Below are 21,223 nucleotides of genomic sequence, written 5' to 3'. Positions count from 1 at the left end.
TCCAAAACATTTTCTCTTATGGCTATTAGTGTTACTTAAAGTAATGAAAAGGATTGATTCAGAGCACACAGGATTGTGAAGAAAGGTCTGGCTATTAACATGTACAGAGTTCCTAAAAGAAGAGCCTCCACGCAAATAAATTGTGCTCAGATCAGTTTTACGATAGTGGATGCACAATTCATCTCAGGTGAAAGAGGACGAAAGAAGTATGAAGGCATATAAGATTTGTCTTGTGGAAGAACATGTGTAAAATTTGCAACACTTTCTAGATCGTTGCTGCAGGCCCGTAGTTGAGTATAATGAGCAATAGCTCACTCAGTCTTCAAAGGTATGAAAACGTCACATTGTCTTTCATACAAAAAGCCATTCTGTTCCTTGTTTAATGTAGCATTTTTAATTTCTTGGAACTTTATCAACACTAGAAACTAATTTTGCTACGGCTTTACCTGCCTGTTATATTGGAGTCAGATAATCTAATCTTGTAGCTACACCAACAGTAAAGCAAACAGTTTGGAAAACATCATGTTCTAGAAGTGTATGAAAACAAGAGATCTTCCTACACTTTAGATGCTTTGATTCTGAATGAAATCAATAAGATAATCCCTAACTGCACTGGTAAATAAATGGAAGCTACGGCTTCCAGGACTTGCAGAATTTATCTGGGAATTTCCCGTCATTACCTTAAACGTTTACTGTTGGCAGACTAGAAGTAAGTATGGCAGATTCCATTAGTATCAACAACCATGCAACAAGCAGGTAGCTGTATAAGGAGCCAGTATTTCCCTTTGCTCTGGCAGCGATTGCTGTGAGTACTTGGGAAGCATGAAACTTGAAGTCCCTTTGCCTAAATTACTAAAGGGATGCCATGTTTAGATATTCTTGCTAGTGTTGGAAATACCTGCTGTCAACACTATATACTGCAGCTGTTCAGAGCTGGTTGCAGCTGTAAGTACTTCTAACCTATGAGAAGAGGCACTTTATGCAATCCCCGCTTTAGTCTGAAGGCAGTTTCCTTCTGGCAATAGAATGCACATTAACAAGCCAGTGGATTTCTATAAATCTGGGCGTATTGAAGAACAGGTGGCCTCATAAAAGAAGTGGGCAACATAGAGAAATCCTGTTCTCTGTTTTGAGAAGGGTAACTGTGTTGTGTTGCTATCATAGAATAGAGTTGGAAGGGGCCAGAAGGCCATCAGGTCCAACCCCCTGAACAGTGAAGGACTCCACTGGACAGTATTCCTCATGGATGCTTCTTGAATGCTTCCAATGTGAGAGAGTGCATAACCTCCCCAGGTAATTGGTTCTATTGTCAGATTGCTCTTACAGGAAGCTTTTCCTGATAATCAGCTGGAATCTGGCATCCTGCACCCTGACCCTGTTATTCCATGTCCTGCACCCTGGGATGATCAGGAAGAGATCCTGACCTTCCTCTGGGTGATAGCCTTTCAAGCACATGAAGAGCGCTATCGTATCTCCTCTCATGCCCACTTCTTCCCATCTCTCCTCACTGGGCTTTTAGTTCACTTTGATGCCCTCCTCTGAACCTTTTCCAGCTTGTTTGCATCTTTCTTAAACTATAGTGCCCAAAATTCATACCGTTCCCAAGAGGAAGCCTCATTAGTGTTGAGTAGAAAGGAGCTAGTGTTTCATAGGATTTGGAAGTGCTACCTCTATTAATTCAACCCAAAATAACATTTGCCCTTTTTTGGCAACATTGCACTTTGGGTCATATTCAGATTGTGATTTACAACACCAGAAGTTGTAGCTGCGGGAAGCCACTTTGGCACCTGAGCTGTTTAACTCAGGCTCAAGTGAGCTGTCTCTAATCTGGTAGGGTACTTGACTCCCAAATGATAGCTGTATCACTGTTCCTGATTGTTGCTGCTGCTGTTGTTGTGAAGTCACGTCTGACCCATCATGACCCCATGGACAACATTCCTCCAGGCCTTCCTGTCCTCCCCCATCTCCCGGAGTCCACTTAAGCTCACGCCGACTGCTTCCATGACTCCATCTAGCCACCTCATCCTCTGCCGTCCCCTTCTTTTGCCGTCAGTTGTTCCCAGCATTATCTCCTCTTTTCTGCAAATGTTTGTCAAATTCTTCATTTAACTCAGTCTCTCTGACTCACTTCTGGCCATTTTTTCTCTGCCTTTCTTGTCTTCGCTACCGACCCTTGATTTCTCTAGCTTATTCACTGACCAGACTCCCTGGTAGCTGGAGCTAATGAAATAGTCTTATGATTCCTCCTATATGGCCAAGGAATGCTTCAGAATCTGAAACCATCTGTAACCACAGCAAGCTTGACTGGATTGTGATGAATGTAACAGTGTTAAGATTTACAGTAATGAACAAATAGTATCTTTTTTTTAAAAAAACACAAAACTTCATTCTTTCGTGGGTCAAAGGGATATCAAGGGCTTTGAGAGCTTATTGTACCAGGACGCAACTGCTCCATTGGGCTCGATGTCTGATTAGTGATATCATTAGTTCATTGGTGGCAACATAAGCAAGGCACCTGTGTAGTTGGTGTGACTACAACCAGTAAGATCTGGGTTCAAATCCCCAGTGTGCTGAGAAACTCATCAGGTGTCCTTGGCCAGTCACTTTCTCGTAGCCTAACCTGCCTCACAGACTTGTGAGGCTAAAATAGAAATGAGAAGAAAGCCATGAATTGTGCCTTGAGCTCCTTGGGGCAAGCGTGGGACAGAAATGTAGCGACATACCAAAAAAGGGAAACCTCCTGAGCAGCAAGTTTGCAGTGCCTCTAACATGGCTGTCCCCAACCTGGTGTTTCCCAGATGTTTTGGATTCCATGTCTCAGCATGCTTGGTTTTACTAGCTGAGGCTGATGGGGAAGCATGCTCTGTAGCATGTTGCCTGCGATAAAGTGAGCACAAGTGGAAAGAAATGTCCTGAGAAAATAAGGCTTCTCAAGGCTGGGGTTCCTCCCTCGGTTTGTAAGAGAATGTGCACTTTTCAGCTGGGCATGTCCAAAGCCCCCCGAGTTCGGCATGAGAATACATGCGTGTGCAGGTCTGCATATGACATCCAGCGCTATGCACTGTGCATGGCAATGCAATGATGCAACACAGGTTAGGAGTCTGAACAATGTGGTTGTGCTTCTCAGCCTTGCACTGCAGCTCCCGGCCTGGCAGTAAGAGTGGTGGGGCTGGGCGCGGGCTGGAAGGAGAGACAGAGCTCGAAAAGTGCGGTTTAAGAAATGGAAGTGGCCTCTGAAAGAGACACCTGCACAGTGGTATGTACCAGCTAAATACTGGAGTGACGCACAACAGAAGCTCTCAGCTCCGTTGCTACCGGAAGTGCCAAGGATGTGATGAATGAGAATTTTGCATGTGGCTGAAAGTGTGATCTGAAACTAAACATACTGTCTGCTTTTCAATATCTATTGTATGAGCAACTGTTTAAAAACTTGAAGTAGCTAGGCTAATTAAGTGCATGGCCAGGGCAGCATTTTTAGAAGCTGCTAAATAATTGGGCAAGGATGGATTAGCACCTTTGTCTCCAGCGACTAATCTCCAATCTTCTGCCAGGAGCTGGCTTGGGTTTCCCCCTCCGCAGGGAGAGAGCACACACTTGGAGCTCAGCAGGGCCCCAGGCACCTGGAGTCAGCCACCCAGCAAAGGCCTTGGCATTGCTTAGCCCCAGCAACTCCAGTCAGTTAACAAACTGTCCCCAGGGAGATCTGAGACTATCCTGTTCTGCTCCCGGGAAGCCTTGATTGTAGGGAGTGAAGGAAAGGTTCAGGGGCACGCAAAACACATAGGCCTGCAAGCAGGTGACAGACACCTCCACATGTCTCAGGAGCATCCGGTTTTCAGATGTAGATGACGGAGAACAGAACAATAGTGGCTTGAATCTACTAAGCCCTTTGCTGCCCATCAGCACAGCTGTCTAGGATTGGTGCTGACAAGCTCATGGCCAGTCCAGTATAATTTTAGCTAACTATCAGGCAAAGCTAATTCTAGACATTCCTTGTACCTGTTGAGGCTTATCCTTCATATCCCCAGCCCTGCCTAAATCACGCTGGCAAGCCAGGACATGAGGTTCTCTTCCCAAGCGCAAAAGCTTTGCTGCGACCTGAAGGTCAGTTTTATGACAGGCATTCACCATGGCCTACACTCCACCAGGGGCTACTGTCCCCCTTCTTTATTGTCCGCAGCCCACTCCCTCTGGTGCACAGAAGGTGAGCATGCAAGCCGCAGTAATCCTGCAAGGGAGCTGAGTGCCAGCAGCTGTCCACCTTGCAAGTCAGTGTATGAATTGCAGTGACTGGGAGGAGCAGCTGGCGATTCGGTGGCGGTGGGAAAGAGGGGCCTCCCGCAGGGGAGCCCTGGCCAGGAGATCTAGGGGGGCACTGCTCCTGGACTCTCCGCAGCAGCTCCCTCTTCCATTCAGCTTTGGCCGCTAAGAGGAGACACAACCCACGCTCTTCTGAAAGTAGAGGTTTATTTCTGTCGTGGTATCCTTCCTCTAATAAAAACCATAGCAACTGTGGTTTGCCCCACACCCAAAGAGAAAGAAAGAGGGAAAAGGTGCTGAAGCTGGTAGGGATGCCACACAACTACAGGTGTGTCGATGAAGGAGGCAGGAAAGAACTCACAAAAGGATGCCAACTTAACAGAGAAGATGACACGCTTGGAGGAAGAGTTACTGAAGGAACCATAAAAGTGGTAACATCATTATGAAAGGGAAAGGCAGAGTATCTTTCTCCATCCCCCACCAAAAGAGAAATAAGAATCCAGCTGGATGACTGGGGCTGTAGGATGAAACCAGCTCATTACGGGAGAATGGATAAGAATTCTTAACCATTGAAATGCCTTCTATCACTTCAACAGACAGCATGATTCAACTGTTGATCCCACATCTTCATCTCTTCCACCTGAAGGAAACAGCCCTTGAAACAATCTGAAGCAACACCTGGATGGTCTGTCTGTTTTCTGAGTTGTTTCCTTCTGCTGAATGGGGTGTCTTACTCCAGCTCTTTGGGAACTGGCACCTGTGCAGGAAAAGCAATAAGAAATGTGATTGGTGGGGGAAACACACACACACCAACTTTCCTCCTCAGTCTCTTCCAGGTCAGACAAAATGGCATCTGCAGAAAAATCTCTATAAGCTTATATTTGGAAATTCAAAACTAGGAAAACAGTTCCTCAGTTCTTGGCATCATTTGTCATTCCTTAGAATCTTTCTAAGATAATGCATTATTAAGCACACTCTGGATCTATTATTCAGCAGAGGATGGGGCATCTTTCACTAGCCCTATGACAGGAAAATGATATTCTTCCAGCAATCAATATTTTGCTACTGAGAACTTTCCCCACGACCCTCTGCAAGGCAAACAGTTGTGTTTCACAAGCACTTCCATCAGTAGCACAATCACTCATTAGTAGTCACTAATCATGAGTGACACAACAGGTAGGGAACAACCTGTACTGTTTTTGTGGTTTGTTTTTCTTCCTTAGAACATGAAATCTCTCCTGTTGTTCCTGCTCACCCTGCTTCTTGGACATACAGATCTCCAGTCCTGACTCTGTTATGTTTGCATGAATACTATACTTTCCTTGAATACAACAGGCATACTATAAGCCGTGAATGATATTCTTCCCACAACCAGATCCAAAAGTATTCCTTAGGTGATCCATCCATTTCAGCACAACTTACTTCCCATGTAACTTTATTATTACATTTTATTCAGTATCAACAGTGGCCTAATATGTGTAGCAGATGCCGTGTTTAGAGAGAATGGGCCAAGAGATGTGAGGATCTGTTGTTAAAGTGCGACATCTTCATGCATTCAGTTCTGTGTGGTCCTGCACATGCTGGCTGAGAAAGAGTCCCGGGGCAGCCATCTGTGGCCCTTCAGATGCTTTGGCCCACAAGTCACATCACTCCTAACCGGCATCTCCGATGAGGGATCATGGAGGTGGTAGGCCAAAGCTCCTAGGGGGCCAGCTCTTCCTGCCCTCTTGGAGCATGTTGTGAGCCAGGCAGGCTGTGTTTGGAGAACCTCCTGCTCATGCAGTTGCACAAAACCTTGGTCTTTTGCCCTAAATTCCTCCCTAACAGCACCACTGCTGTCCCCCTCTCAGGGGTGCACAGAAGACCCCGGGCTTCATCGGTAACACCTGCCTGCCTTAGGGCAATGCAAGCATTCCTAGAAATAACATGGATTCCTACTGGCTTCCACAATGTGGCAAAAAGAAGGGCCAAACACAACCCATTCCTGTGCTCATGAGCAATGTTTGACGTAGTCTCTGCTCCCTCTTCCAATTTCCTCAGGAAAGAATGCATGGAGTGAGAACGTGGCATAAGAGTTATTTTGCTGAATCAGGCAAATCTAGCCTCAAGAGGTAGCCCGGCAGATTTCAGGGAAAACTCACCTGCAAAGTAATATTCATCCCAAGTCTGTCACTACCCTTTTGCAAGCAAAGGCATATTGTGCCTCCGAGTGAAGGCGGTATTTCTAGCTTTCATGGCAAATGGCTCTCCCCCGCTACCACAACGCCTGCACTGCTCCACGTGCGGGAGTCTGGCTTGTGCTGAGAGCCCTACTCTTATCACTGCTGAGTGTGCGGACGGGACTGGGCGCGAAGCAGGGAGAGGATGAGCTGAAGTACTGGATCTGAACCATCTTCCCATGCCAACTCAACTGGCATTAAAATATCCATAAAGTGACAAGGGAGGCCATGTCATGGTTCAAGGGGCATCTTACGATCCAGCCTTCACCAGCCAGGTACCCTCCAGATCTTCTGCATCACTCGTTGGTTGCAGGTGAGGAGAGCTGCAGTCCAACATGTCTGAAGAGTGCTCTAGTCTGCAATGACGTTCTACTGCTTGGAAGGCCGATTAGTCAACTATTAGTCTGTATTAAAGGCAAGGAAGGCTAGGTGTTATTCCTTGCCTTGCCCAGATTTGTCTCCATAAGAGCTCTGAGCGTCACATTACGGCTGAGTAATTCTCTAATCAAAATGGGAATCGTTGAGCAGACTCCAATTTTTATGCTGCCAATTGTCATTGAGCAGCTCAGGTGTCTTAAGGAGGGAACTGCCAGTGCTGTAATGCATATTGCATGACTTTCAACCTTGGAACATTATATCTGCACTACTGAGGGAAACATAATTAAACAGAACCTCTATGGGTGACCTCAGTGATTAACAGGTGCAGCTCATTGGACTTGGCCCAAGCAAAAACCTCTGAGGCATGCAAAACATCCGAAGGACAGAGAGCTTAGCTTGTGGCATAGCTTCTCCAAAAGGCAGCACCCACCTGCGTAGCTGGCAACTGGGGGCAGGGGGGTGGCCAGGAAGTGGGGCACACCTCCTGCCATGTGCTCAACAGCTGCTACCAGAGACGTCCCACCCAAGGCCCCAAAGAATCTTGTCTAAAAATGATAATAAAATGCTTCTCAAGGGAAGCAGCTAGAGAAGGAACTATTCATACTGATATTAATACTATGCTCCTCAAGTGAAGCACTTGGGGAAGGGAGATTAAACATAAACATAATTAAGGCTGCAAACCTATCGGGCTGACACTCACTAGATGGAAGCCTCTGATGCCCGAGCACCTGAATACCCTGCGCCTCGCTGGGAGTGCTGGCAGGGAGAGGAGCAACGGAGGCAACTTGCACCTGTCCTGCTTTGTATTCTCCCTGCCCCATTGGACAGGCCTTTGCACCCATCCAGAAGAGATATGGCGGAAGGCCTGCAGAAATGGGTCATGCCTGGCTCTTGCCTCCCTCCTCCCCACACACTTTTGACTCTCGCAAAGTCCTCTGAGGCTACTTTTCCACCTGGAAAGCAGGCACCGCGGTTCTTTCCATGCGCCTGCAAGGGAGAAGGACTGGCGCATGCAGCCCCCCGTTCCCAGAGGTCATGGCAGTGGCTCCAGCTGTGGAGCAAAACTGGGGAAGCCCTTTGGTCCCTGGGATGCTCTCCGGGGACCACAGGAGTGCTTGGCCCATTGGAAACCTGGTAATTCTCTTATCTGCTTTGTTGCATGTTAATGCACATTCAGCAGAAGCTCACGTGTGTCCTGCAGTGCAGCTCATGGCACACCTTGTGATCTGATCTACGTCCTGCAATGAGGTATCTCTAATATGTTGAGACTCCCCTTTTGGTTACAGGATCAGAGGAACTGAAATCAGACTCTGCGTTGGGGTTGGACCCATGCAGTGTGGAGAGGCTGCGTGAGACGACCGGGAAGGGCCAGACCCAGAGCTGTGCAGCCATGTGAGTCCTGGCCCCTCCGCATGGACATCTGAAGAGTAACCCCACCCGAAGGGCAGCTGCCCACACTGGGCTTCTCCCCTTTGGACACCTGCCTGACAGGGACAGCGTCTGGTCCAACAGGGGATTCCCTTCATGTGTGTAACGCATGGAAGCGGCTAGTCATTTCTGTTTATATGTGTACATGAAACATTCTAATACTTTCTTTCTGCTACGACTTTACACTGTAAAACACAATAAAACCACAATGATTGCTCAAAGAGAAACCTGCCGGTTGAAGGACTGCGTGCTTCCGCATCAGCATGTCCACAGACCATCTTCCCCAAGCTGGTGCCCTCCACTTGTGTTGGACTACAGCACCTGTACTCTCCAGCTGCCCTGGCGCATGGTCACCCAGTCCAGTCCAGGTGCTGGCCAACTGGCTGTTCCCAGAGGCATGGCCAAAGGAGGAGCGAGCGGCAGCTGAGGAGGCCATGGAAGTCCTGCCTATGGGTTGCTCTCTCCGAAGAAGCTTGCGTAGTTCCTACTGAGTCATCTTCCTGCTTCCGCACAAATACTGTTTCCATTTTTCTGGGCTTAAAAAAGTCTTAACTTGTGCTGTTTTACTGTGGGCTTATTTTTCCTTGTCATAATGTTGTGTTTCATTATGTTATTTCAACTTGGAATTTTGCTTAAAAACCTGTTTGGTTCCTCATGAGAAGCAGAACCTACTCATCATTTTAGTGGAATGAACAGTGCAAATTGCCTTATGCTAAGTCAGACTGGTGTTCGTCTAACCTAAACTCCATCGCTTTACTCCGATTGGTAGCATTTTAGAAGGAACCAGAAAGGCAGCAACAAGGGCTCCCCACTCACGGAATACTCTCTCCACTGAGGTCCCGCTGATACCAGCACTGGTGCCTGGTTCACTTTTTTGAAGGCTTTCTTCTTTGGTACCGTGGTGGATACCTCCTGCATTTCGATCACATTGTCAAGGCAAGCCTTCACATTTGGTAATGCAAAACTGTAAAACAGTTCAACTCTGGAAATCCAGCTACACACACACATATACAATCACACAGAAATACATTTGTGCACATTTATGCAACCCCCTCCCCCAGAAAAACCCAGCAACACACTGACAGCTCTTCAACTGTTGCTTGGGCACCTGGGGGAGTCCTTAGCAGTGTCTCAGACAAGAACAACAAGGGCTTCGCTGGCCCCATGGCCTGGTCTGTTGCCTGGGTTCAGAGGACATGGCAGATCCATTGTGGTCCAACACCCCCCTCGACCGGTCTTGTCAGAAACAGTCCAGGTTTGCATGAAAGGGCAACCAGGCACAGCTAGTTGGCATGATGGGTTGCCATGTCATGTGAACCCCGCCATTGTCTTCAAAACACACAGTAACTGCAACTGCCGAAAATTCTGATCTTGGATAAAAGAATAGCCTATGAGGGGCTTACTGATATGGCAGCGTTTTCCTACTTCCTTCCGTTACCTCATCATTTGTACTTACTGGTTTAAGATACGCTACGTTGCTCTGACGAATATCGTTAAGCAGCTTATCCCTTGGAGTTATTTCCACTAGAGGAGGTGGCCGAATTCTTGGAATAGGTTTTAGTGTTCGGATCACATCTTTGAGATTGGTTTTTTCAGCAGGCTCCACGTATTCTTTCACACTGGGCTTGCGCTGGGTTCTCTTGAGTTTCACTATTTTGAAGGAGGGAGTGTCTTCCCTGCTCTGAGCTTCAGGGTCTGGTTTCCTTGCTGGCTCATTTTTTCTGCTAAGAGATGGCACTCTGGGGACTGGTGGCATTGGAGGTTGTGCTGGAGGAGATATCACTGAGGCAGGCACTGGTCCCCCCAGCAATTCCCACATCCCAGGAGGCAGCCCGAGGCCATTCTCAAGCATCGCTATCAGCTCCTTCTGCTGTTTCAGCTGCTGCTGCCTTTGCTCTTCTATCCTTTTCTGCCTCTGCTTGTCCAGGTTTCTGCTGAGTAGATTGGTAACCACCATTCTGGGCCCTGGAAGTTCAAAGTGGTAGCCGATCTTCAGCAGCGTAGGGTTGGCTTTCAGCAGCCTGGAAATCTCCATTTCTGCCTGGTGGCCCAACATACTCCTCTGGTTGTGAAAACGTAGCTCAGTCAGCTTCTCGTTGTACTGCAGGCACCTCATAATGGCGACAATCCCTTTACCTGAAATAAAATTGGAATCGATATTCAAGGTAGTGATGTTCCTGTTCTCTCGCAGCATGTTGGCCAGGGCAAAAGCCACATTATCATCCGCCCCCACGTTGGCTAAACTGAACGTTTTCACGTGCTTGTTCTTTTTCATGGCATTGACAAAGTCCACCAGCATTTCCTTGGGGATGTTCTCAATGTTGTTCAGGTTGAGTTCGGTTATGCTTGGGTCATTGTTCCGGACTTTTCTCAAGCTGTCCTCCAGATTGGTTTGATTTCCTGAAGGTCTGGCACTTATTTTAATAAAACTGGTATCAAGAGCTAATTTTTGGGGAATATTTAACTTTGATATTTTCTTCTCACTATTTTCTTGTTTTTCAACTGGTTTCATGCTTGGATCCTTAGTCTCAACTTTGCTTCTGCTATCCTCATCACCAGATGATTTCTTTGTTCCCAAATCATCCTGATCTTCTTCCTCCTCTTCTTCCTCCTCTTCCTCCTCCTCCTCTTCCTCCTCCTCCTCCTCTTCCTCTTCTGCTTCCTCCTCCTCCTCCTCCTCCTTTTCCTCCTCCTCCTCTTCATTTTCTTTATAGTCTCTTACATCTCCATTTGTTTTCCCCATCACACTTTTTGTGATTTGATTTTCATTGCTGGTATCAGCAACATTTTCTTCAACCTTTTCTCCAGCGACTCGCTATGGAAAACAGAATGCTAAGAGCTGAAATAATTTTAAACAGTTTTGCCAAATCTGTTAAATTAAATAAGCAAAGCTGAAGAAGCATTTACATTTATTTTCCCACAATATATCAACTGTTTGAAAAAGAAATACTGTTCAATGCTGCTATACAAGACAACTCATATCCCATATCTTATTCAATGGCAACTATTAATGTTGATTATCAAATACAGATGGTAAATTATGTTATTCTACAGCACGCTATTTTACTTTTCACAGCCCCAAAGCTCCATATTAACAAGAAGTGAATTCAGTGAGCTGTATCTGGATTGTACTCATGGGAAAAAGTCATGTTATCCATCATCCAGCCATTATACACTTGCCCTTCAATTGTAAAAAATAAGTTATAATTATTTGTCATTATATGCATGGATTTCAATGGATTTGTTTGTTTGTCTGTTTATTTATTTGGTCTTCAAGGCCTACTTTCCATGGGATAACAAGGACTTCAGATGGAACGAAAAACCTGAGGAGACATAGCTGTAGTTCCACCAAGTAAAGTAAAAGTCAGACAGAATGTATCATATTGCCTGGCAGGCCGATTTCACATAGGACCAGACCAGCCTCCTTTTAGCCCCTCCACAAAAAAGTTTAGTTTATGTGAGCTGTCCTTTCGGTATTACTTAGCAAGCTTCCACTGGGCCTGTTTGCACTGTGGATGGAAGGGGCTATTTAATACTACAGAGAACAGTGTGCAGGACGACGGGGGTCGTAAGAGTGACAGCACAGTGAAATGGGAAAGGAGCTGAGGCAATTAGGGCACACCTGCATTGAAAGGGCCCCTGTTCAATATTTTTAGGGAGACGTTGTCAGTAGTGGGCTAAGTTGACTGAGGTGATTCTCACCCAGCTATGCATAGGTTAGGAGGATATATATGGACATACATCCAGTGCTAGCGTTTAAAACCAGACGATGCATGGAAGAAGTTCTTACTTCTCTGTCTTTCCTTCTGTCTTTAATATGATCGTACAAAATCCATCAACCCCCAGGCCAAGAACAGTTTGCTCTTCAAAATGTAGAGTACCTTTGAAGCCCCAGAGTCAGCATAGTGAGTTTAACAAGGCACTGAAGATCAGGTTGGATGGATAGGTTACCGGTTGCTACCACATAACTGTACTGCCTGTTTTCCCCTTTTATTTTTATTTAAAATAGAAGTATAAATAATGCAAAACAATATTAGTATATGAATTAAATAAATGCATACATATCAAAACCAGAACTTGGAATTCTGTATTATAGCATCGTGAAGTTCATCTTCCTCTGGGGAACGCACACCGTGGGGGACCAGTTTGAGGAAAACGACTGAGCTGCTTGCCTCCCATCATCCTGTTTCTCTGTCACAGACAGCAAAAGCTTTTCAGTTTGGAGCAGACCTTCCAGATGATGACTCTACTGATGACAAGTCTGAGTCACTTATTCACATGTAACGTTATATCTCTCTGATGTCTCTCCATTGAACATATGAACCACCTCCAGCATAAAGTATTATGGTTGGGGTGATATCAGAAGATGTGAAGCTCTGCCCGGATGGCTGTTTCAAACACTCCAGAACATGTCGGAATAGCCAAGGAATGAGCTGTAATGAATTCACTCCGATGGGAGACAGAAATGAAGGAGTCCTTCACCCTGCGCTTTGGTGCTTTCTTCCCCCTTGACTGCTATTTTGTAGGTTCCATGTTAGCATGGTAATACAAAGCATACTAGAACAGAAGCGCACAACTGTGCTTTCCCAGGCCTTTATTCTGCCCCGCTGAAGTGGGCCCTGATCTCCCCATGCCATGCATACAGATTTCTCTTTCCTGCTGCTCCTCGCAGTCCTTAGCATGATCAGTACACAAGTGCGCATGCGCATGCCTATGTGTTGGTGTGGATGTGGTCCCCAGCCACCACCCAGTATCCCAGTATGGTCATAAAGTACTCCCCTGCTTCGAAGCCGTAATGCTTCAAGGACTCAGGGATACATCTCCAAAGATATTTATGTGCCCGGGCCAGCCCTACCCTCAGGCAGAGGCTGAGCGGCAGGCAACGGATGCCATGAAACAGGATTCAGCTGCTGGCTCGCTTGGCTTTTGTACGGGCAAAGGGGTGGGGGTCCAAACTGTTTTCGGCCGGCCCTGTTATCCCCTGTAGTGCTTGACATAGTCCCTTGAATTTTCTAAGCCTCCCATGAATTCAAAAATCATATTAGATGAGATAGAATGAGATGAGGGGTGTGTGTGTGTGTGTGTGTGTGTAACTGTACTGGGTTCTCAAGGTGATATTTTTTCATTTTCCATATTAGTTGCAGGAGATCAGCTGGAGTGATTGTTCTAATTATCGGTCCACTGAAGTGAAGTGAGGCACATCCCTAAAGGTCAGTTTCAAGGAGAATCTTTCCCCCATTTGTCGGCTTCACGCTGCTTCCCAAGAAGGGCTATTTGACTGTATAAAGAGAATACCGTGCTTTGCCTGCAGGTAAGAGGAATAGTCTCACACATGCGTGTTTCATAGTATAACACAGGCATGTGCGTGCATGCACACACCCACCCACACATGTGTAAAATCCATCAAGTTCAATAGAACTTACTTCGAGGCAAGTGTGCATAGCAGTAATTCCTATACTGCAGTTATCTGAATGGGGAGAGCGGGGAGGCAGCCCCCGTGATGCTGGCAGAAGAGCCTCTGCATTCAGTGGGTGCTTAACCCAGAAGCCAACAGGAGAACCGCCCAACCAGAAAATGCGGCATGGCATGACCTGGCAGGGGTGGCTGAGGCTCCCCTGTGAAGACGACACCCACCGTGTGTCACCCAGGAAGCGAGGGCGCGCCAAGGAGAGGAGGCACGCCCCTTGCATCAGTGTGCCTTAAGAGAAGACGCTGCAGCCCCCGTGCGCCACCAGCCTCCGTGGCCCAGCCTGCAGGGAGCCCTGGCACTACCGTCACCAGGGCCCCCACCCCACCCCACCCCAGGGAGGGGCACAGGCCCCCAGTGCCGCTCGCGATCGCTCTTTTGGCGTGCGAGGCGGAAGGGACAACGGGGAACTCACTCAGTGCAACACTCACAGAGCTCAGTGCCTGCAGGGACCAGATGCCCCCCTTCTGGAGCAGGGGCTCAAGACCCACGTGGGGAAAGAAATATCTGCCCAGCAGCCAAGGCAGGAGGGAGGGACGCAGAACAAGGGCGGACGAGAACACACGCGGACAGCGACCCTCCAGGGCCCCGTGTGTGTCAGAGGGTTTGGAAGCAGGGGGTGGAAGTTCCAGCCTTGTGGGGGGAATAAGGCAACCGCTTGGGGCTCGCATGCCTGGAAAAATAACCATCACTTCTGAGGTCAAAGAGAGGGAGCTCCCAGCACTCAACACCACACTGCAAACCACATGCGACCGTTGCCCGACCTCAGCAGTGGACACATAATAGGGCACCTGTCCAAAGATCCAGTCAGGAATACTGGGCACACAGGAACTACAGAAGGAGCTTGAGCCAGGAAGGGCAGCATATGGTTTACCTGAGGCGGGGGGCAGCTTTGCACTCTGGATGCAACCCACACGAGGAAATGGATGCATCCTCCAACATGCCTGGGCATGGCCACCGGTCCCTTTGGTCACATCTTCCTGGCCCTCACCTGACCATCCCTGCCAGGTTGCATCCCAGCAGGATGCTCTGCGCCACTTTCTTCACCCGCAACCGACTGCCTGATGTGCCCTGGCAGTAGCACCCATCCTGCTTGGGCAGACTGAGGCCAGCAGCTTCCACCCTCACCCAGAGTCTAGTATCTATCTGTCTGTCTGTCTGTCTGTCTGTCTGTCTGTCTGTCTGTCTGTCTGTCTATCTATCTATCTATCTATCTATCTATCTATCTATCTAGCTATCTATCTAGCTATCTATCTATCTATATTTATAGGCCGCCTATAATTGCCAAGGCCTTCCTAGTGGCTTATAAAAGTAAGCGGCGAATGGAAGAGCCACTGCCTCTGGGTAGGGCTTGGCATCAACAGAGGCATGACTGGACACCTGCCACAGGCCCACATCCCAGGGGGAGCCCATGAACAGGAGACCCCAGGCCTGCTCCTCCTCTTCATCATGGCCCTGTGGTTGTTCAGCTGCCTCTTGCTCTGGCCCAGCCATGGTGAGAAGGGTCCTCCAAAACCGGGATCCAGAATGCGCTGAGCGCCTCGAGCTCTCCTCACAGCCTCCTCACAGTCCCATTCTTGACTAGCAGAAAGCAGGCCGTACTGGGGGTGGGGTGCGTGTGTGCGTGCAAGAGCCCTCTCTTTCACTGCAAACCAAAAACTGCACACTCATCGCCTTTATTGATCCTTAATGGAGGAACGCCAAGCATCAGCAGATGGATGCTGAGTGTCAGCTGGAAAAGGCAAAAAGAAAAGCTGGGATGGGGGAAGGTGGACTATTCTAGAAGCTGACGTGGCTGGCTGGAGCTCTCACAGGGGCTCTCATACTGCAGTATTTTGTTGCAGTAGCTCCCATCCTTTTGAAGCAGAATTTGATCCATTTCTTTAGATTTATATTTTATTTATTTATTTAAAAGCTTTTGTATGCCATCCTATTATACAAGATCTCAGGACGGCTTACAACTGGTGATCACACTGATTATTGAGTGTAATTAGAACAACTGCGAGAGCTTTAGGTGTCACCATCTCTCAGGGCAATGACTACTGTCCTGTGCTAAGAAGTGACAAAAAAAAATTGAAATACAGTACTCTAGAATTCTGTTTCAGTGCTGAGCATTAGTGGCAAACTGTGGCATTCAATTCTGGTAGCATTACTAGAAGACTATCAGACATTTCATTCAGGCCAAAAACCTACACAGGCGCAAAACGGGACAAGAGAGGGCTCCTGCGTCTTTGAACAGAGGATCAGCAAAAGGCGATCAGCAAGTGCACCTTGCTTTATCCACCACGCATGCTGAAAATCACTCTTCCACATAGCTATTAAAGTTGCAGGGTCTTGGCTTCTTTTGTATCACTTTAGACTCTTGCCCAAATGCCGGGCAAGGCTTTTACTGTGCAACCACTTGTCTCACCCAAAGAATTTTATTGTGGGGGGAGGGTCCAAGTGATGAAGTGTTCCATTTGTTTCCCTCTTATATTTTCCAATAGTTTCTTCCATCTATCTATCTATCTATCTATCTATCTATCTATCTATCTATCTATCACAGAAAAGGACAAAATAGCCGCACAAGCCTTCTGGTGCCTAGGAAATGTCCATCTGGAAACACCCACAGTGTCATTGCTCTGCCTTGTGTTCCACCCACAACTAGTCCTTTCATTCACCTTCTCTGCATTCCGCCTGTGGGATAAAAATAGATTGTCGTTCCAGATAGATAACTGAGGACTAACATGGGGAGGCATTGTGCAACTATTCTATCTTTTCTTTCTTCACTGTTTTTTTCCCTGCTAAGTAAAACAGTTTGAAGACACAGTGGGAAAACACAGGAGGGCTGCAAATGGAATTTGGACACCCGCCCCCGGCCCTGGTAGCATTATTTGAACGAGGCAATGCAATTGGACAACGCAGGCCTCATCCAGAAGCACCCAGGTCTGGATTGATCCCGCTGCCCTGGCCGGGTTTGCGTGATGCAGCGACCCATTGTGGGTAACTAACCCAAGAGCCCGGACTGTGTCCCTCAGAGCGGCCTGTCTGTAGGGAACAAGCCACCCTGACAGCTCACGGCTGGTTGCAGACGTCGCTGGACCCAAAATGAGTTGCCATGCCATCCAGATCCAGGAGACCCATCGCACTGCGGGGCCGAAGGAGCCACTTGGCCACTGCGTTTGCCAAGCTCGCCTGCGCCATCGCCAGTGGCAGCTGCTCCACTGGTGCCCAGGCGGCCTCTTGCAGCGGCCCTGGCTGGCTCACCCCCCCACTCCACTCGCGACCGCTGCTGTGTCTACTCCCAGCCTCCTGCTTTTCCTTCCAGGGCTGTTTGGCAGTATCTTCAGCGACACCCGGCGGCAGCGCTTCCGAAGCGCCCAAGGGGGACACCAGAGCTGCCATCAGTGCTTTGCCACAGGCTCCTGGCAGCACGCAAAAGCTGTCAAGACAGCCGCACAAGGCCCCTGCCCAAGCAAAAACACCCGTCAACAGAAAGGGCTTGCAAGCCGAGGGGTCTGCGTGTGCTTCTGGGGATCATAAGAGGTTGAGGAAAGTTGGAGGAGGGTTGAGAGCAGCCAGTGAAGTACAAAAAAGCTAGAAGGGGATGCAGCCAGCACCCCCTTTTGCAAGCATATGTCCCCTAATGGCTTTCCTTTTCCCTTGAGAGCAACTCTGGACAGCAGTCAAGTGAAAAGTTACCTGAAGGAGCGCTTACATCCATATATGCCCAGTCGCCCCCTGAGATCGGCGGGAGAGGCCCTTCTCCGGGAGCCCTCCGTGAGAGAAATTAGGAGGGTGGCTACTCAGAGGAGGGCTTTCTCAGCGGTGGCACCTAAGTTATGGAACGCGCTCCCCAGAGAGGTCCGCCTGGCGCCGTCGTTATTTGTTTTTCGGCGCCAGGCAAAGACCTTTTTATTTAAGCAACATTTTAAATGTTAATACTACTGAATTTTATCTGGCCAGGGCGGCTTATTTTATATTGTGTGTATATTGTATTTTAAATTATTATTACTATTCTAATATGTATATTTTAATTTATGTGGTTTTATTTATTGTTGTGAGCCGCCCCGAGGCTTCGGCGAATGGGGCGGCATAAAAATGTTTTAATAAATAAATAATAAATAAATAAAAAGCCACAACAAAATCTACCTATTTGCAACGTCTACAGATGTTGCCTCCTGCAGTTTGACAAGAGATTCTCACAAGGACAGGGAAGAGGCAAGGCTAGGCATCTTGCCCCATTGGAGGTGTGCCCTTGCCTCACTCTGAAATACTAATCCCCAAGACCTAAAAAGTAAAAGCTAGAAAAATATTTTTGCACATTTCTTTAAAAAAAAGTAAGAATTTTAAAAAGACGTTGAACCAGTGATGGCTGCTGCAATGTGCCGCTTGTTCACTGTGGAGGGGCTGCCCCTGTCCGTGGAAGGCGCCCCAAAAAGGCTCTGAAAGAAAAGGGGGGAAGGGGAAAACTGGCAGCATTGACACGGGTCAGCATGTAAGCGGGGAGAGGAGGCCAGAGGGGTCCCGCCACCCTTGGTGGGAGAAGGAGGGGAAGGAGAGGGGGACAATCCACAGTGAGCCCCATCGTCTATTGGTTGCATTGTGGGTTGTTCCCTGAATTGTGTCGCTTATTTGCAGGGTGGGAGGTCATGTTATGTGAAGGCGACCGTTCCCTCTGGGCAATACGAGGCAGGCGTCTCATGGTTTAGAAAGGAGTCATATTTGTTTGCTGGCTTATTTCCTATATTTTTGCCCACCTTTTGAGCAACCGTTTCCCAAACATCTCAGGTAACTAAAAAAGAAAGAGGGGCCCTGCTATCTGGCCTTCAGCCACTGAGACACACAACGAAATGTGGGTGGAGGAACAAGGCAAAAGGGCTGGAACAAGGGGGTGAGCGCTGCAGAGGCATTTAAAGGTGCCGGCCTGATTTTCTCTTGCTGGCATTCTTGCTCGAAGAACAAGCATCTCAGCAGATTCTCCAATCCCATTATGCTTTATTTCAGCAATTTGCAGCTGACTCCACCCCAGTCCCAAATGGTTGTTCATGTATGAGAGCAGATTCCTGTAGCTAAGCTGCTACACAATTTTTTCTTAAGTGAACTGGACTCACGAGGTACCACCAGCCACATTTCTAAAGTGTTTGGTGTGTTTGTGGATACAGCAAATGCGGAGCTGCGCCACATGGGAAGTATGTCCTGAACACAGTGCCTGAATACCTTTGGAACGCTTTTCGCTGTGTGTCCGAGACTGCAAGGAGCGCTTCCTCACGGGGCCCATCCTACAACTAGTCCCATTTCCCCACAGTTCCACGGTAAGTTCTCCCATACCAGTCTTCTGACTATGACAATCACCTCTCTCCTTCGCCGTATGCGCTTTCTCCCCAGAATGATTCAAGAAATGCATATTGTCAGACAAAAATTCTAAACACCGTCTTGTCTTTTTCCTTTCAGGACGTTGTAGCAGAGCAACACGGTGCACAGTTCTCGTATATCTAATGGGGCACATTAGCGAAGGAAAGAGAGGACTCCCCTGCCTCGTGTCCCCCTCTACCTCTGCTTTTCGTCTTGTTTTGTCCTCTTCCCCCTTTCCCTTGGTCGGACTGCTACCCAGTCCTCCACCAATCTTATTCCTCCAAAGATGCTTTACTCTTTCTTTTCCACCCACAATGTGACTCAGTTCTCAGGGCCTCGGTCCTCATCCTGTCCTGTCCGTTTGAGCCTTCTGCAAAGAGACCGCATCACCTCTGGCGGGGAAATTCCTGCCAGGTGCCTTTTTCTAGAGGAGGGCACTGCTAGGTGGTAGTGGCAAAGCTAGCAGCCCTGCTCTAAACATGGGACAGGCCTGTGTATGTTCTTCGCCCTGTTTCCATTGCTTGCTGCAGGTACAGGGCTTTGTCCTCCTTGTGCAGTGTACCTGGATGGCACAGGAGAAGGGAAAGCAAAGATACAGCTGCGTGTGTGATTCTTACAGTGCTATTTTTTGCATTTAATTGGCTCCCAGGAGTAATGCAAGAGCATCATCTCAGCTCCATCTCAGCTGTGAGGTTCTGTGCTAGTTCAGTACTGGGTCATAAGAGCACAATTTTAAAAAAATATCATCAGCCACATCTTGCTGGAATCTAGCAATCTAATAGTACCTTATACTAACCTGCACCACCCTTTAAGATCTGGGGCAGAGGTATATTCCAGGTGCCACCAATTGGTCAGATAAATATAGTTAGACTATGGAAAAGAAACATTTTGGTGGGCCAGTTTGTTACGGAAGACTTATCTTAGCCTGTGTCCCTCTACATTTATAAAAGTTTGCGAAGAAACTCTTCCATAGAAGATTTATATTTTAATTAATAATTATGGGGATTTTACTTTTAAGTATGATATATTTCTCTTTATGTCGATGTTTTGGAGTTTAAAAAAGAATACAAATGTTTTTATAGTAATAGTGTTTTAATTTCTTAACAGATAACTGAATCTAGACAAGAAAGCAGGATAAACACTATGGAAAGTAAAGTACAATGAATTCTATGAACACCAATAGAACTCCTTTGGAATAACCAGGCTGAGACTGTAAACCTCATCCATAAATACATCTTCAAAACAATATGGCAGATTTGTAACTTTTGTGGTTTTTCTTTCAGCACATGCAAGAAACTGACTACACATGTCTAGCTGGAAGTAAGCCACATTGATTTCAATGGAACTTATTTCTAAGTAATCCTAAATACAATTACAGCCTTAGTAGATGTCAAGGGAATATAATGTTAACATATGAAGCAGCGTTTCCTGATTCTTACCTCCGATGGCAAGAGAGTGACTGGAACTCTCTCATCCTCATGCATACGTCGGGATGCCTTCTGCCAATACAGGTAGTCAACAAGGGATCTGTGGTCAAAGTTTCCTGTTGGGGGTTTCTCAGTCTGATCTTTCTGTATCATTCCAACGGGCACTTGGGGGTCTGGAGCCATGACCTCCATTTCACTCTGTAGTTCCCGCAGCTCTTCAGGGGACAGGTTTGCCAAGATTTCATCTTCATCCATCTCCTCAAAACAAGTTTCCTCTTGGTCAGACATGTTCTTTATCAATTAACACGCAGAAGCACTTAAAAGAAAATGAAAAGCAACCAGAATGAGGAACGAGATGCTATTTCTTCTTCAGCTTTAGGAGATCCTGAGTGTTGCTACGTGGCTTTTGCTGGAAATTGTGGGAGAACCTGCTCTTAGAAGATGCTGGGGCCAGAGTGAGTGGGGACTGAAGCATCTGGTAAATCTATATTAAGCAGTGCTTGGCTGGAAGGAGAGAATTTTTGGAGGTGCTGCCATATTCTGTTTTGAGCAGCTTGTGTCAGCTGTGTAAGCCCTTCTGACATTTCAGTACAGCTGGGGTGTAGTGCTGCAGCATCTTCATGGTGAATTTCAAGAGGATTCCCCTAAGGACGTAAGTTTTAATGGTCTGTTATAGTTAAAAAAATACATTTAGGTAAATGAATGCCATA

At 47.3% G+C, this 21,223-nt stretch overlaps 1 protein-coding gene across 1 annotated transcript; it reads right to left on the bottom strand.

Moving 5' to 3' along the window:
• Positions 1–4,450: 4,450 nt before the first annotated feature.
• On the bottom strand, positions 4,451–20,990 carry LMOD3 (leiomodin 3). The gene is made up of 3 exons (XM_044451754.1): positions 20,526–20,990; positions 9,742–11,100; positions 4,451–5,017 (listed from the first exon to the last, which is right to left on the bottom strand). Exons 1-3 carry the CDS (start codon positions 20,799–20,801, stop codon positions 4,991–4,993), a joined length of 1,662 nt encoding a protein of 553 aa, XP_044307689.1. The 5' UTR covers positions 20,802–20,990; the 3' UTR covers positions 4,451–4,990.
• Between the last annotated feature and the right edge of the window lie 233 nt (positions 20,991–21,223).

Source organism: Varanus komodoensis, unplaced genomic scaffold, assembly GCF_004798865.1.
Source record: "Varanus komodoensis strain SLA01 unplaced genomic scaffold, ASM479886v1 scaffold6_4, whole genome shotgun sequence".
Taxonomy (NCBI): domain Eukaryota; kingdom Metazoa; phylum Chordata; class Lepidosauria; order Squamata; family Varanidae; genus Varanus; species Varanus komodoensis.
This window is presented reverse-complemented; position numbering and strand designations above follow the sequence as displayed.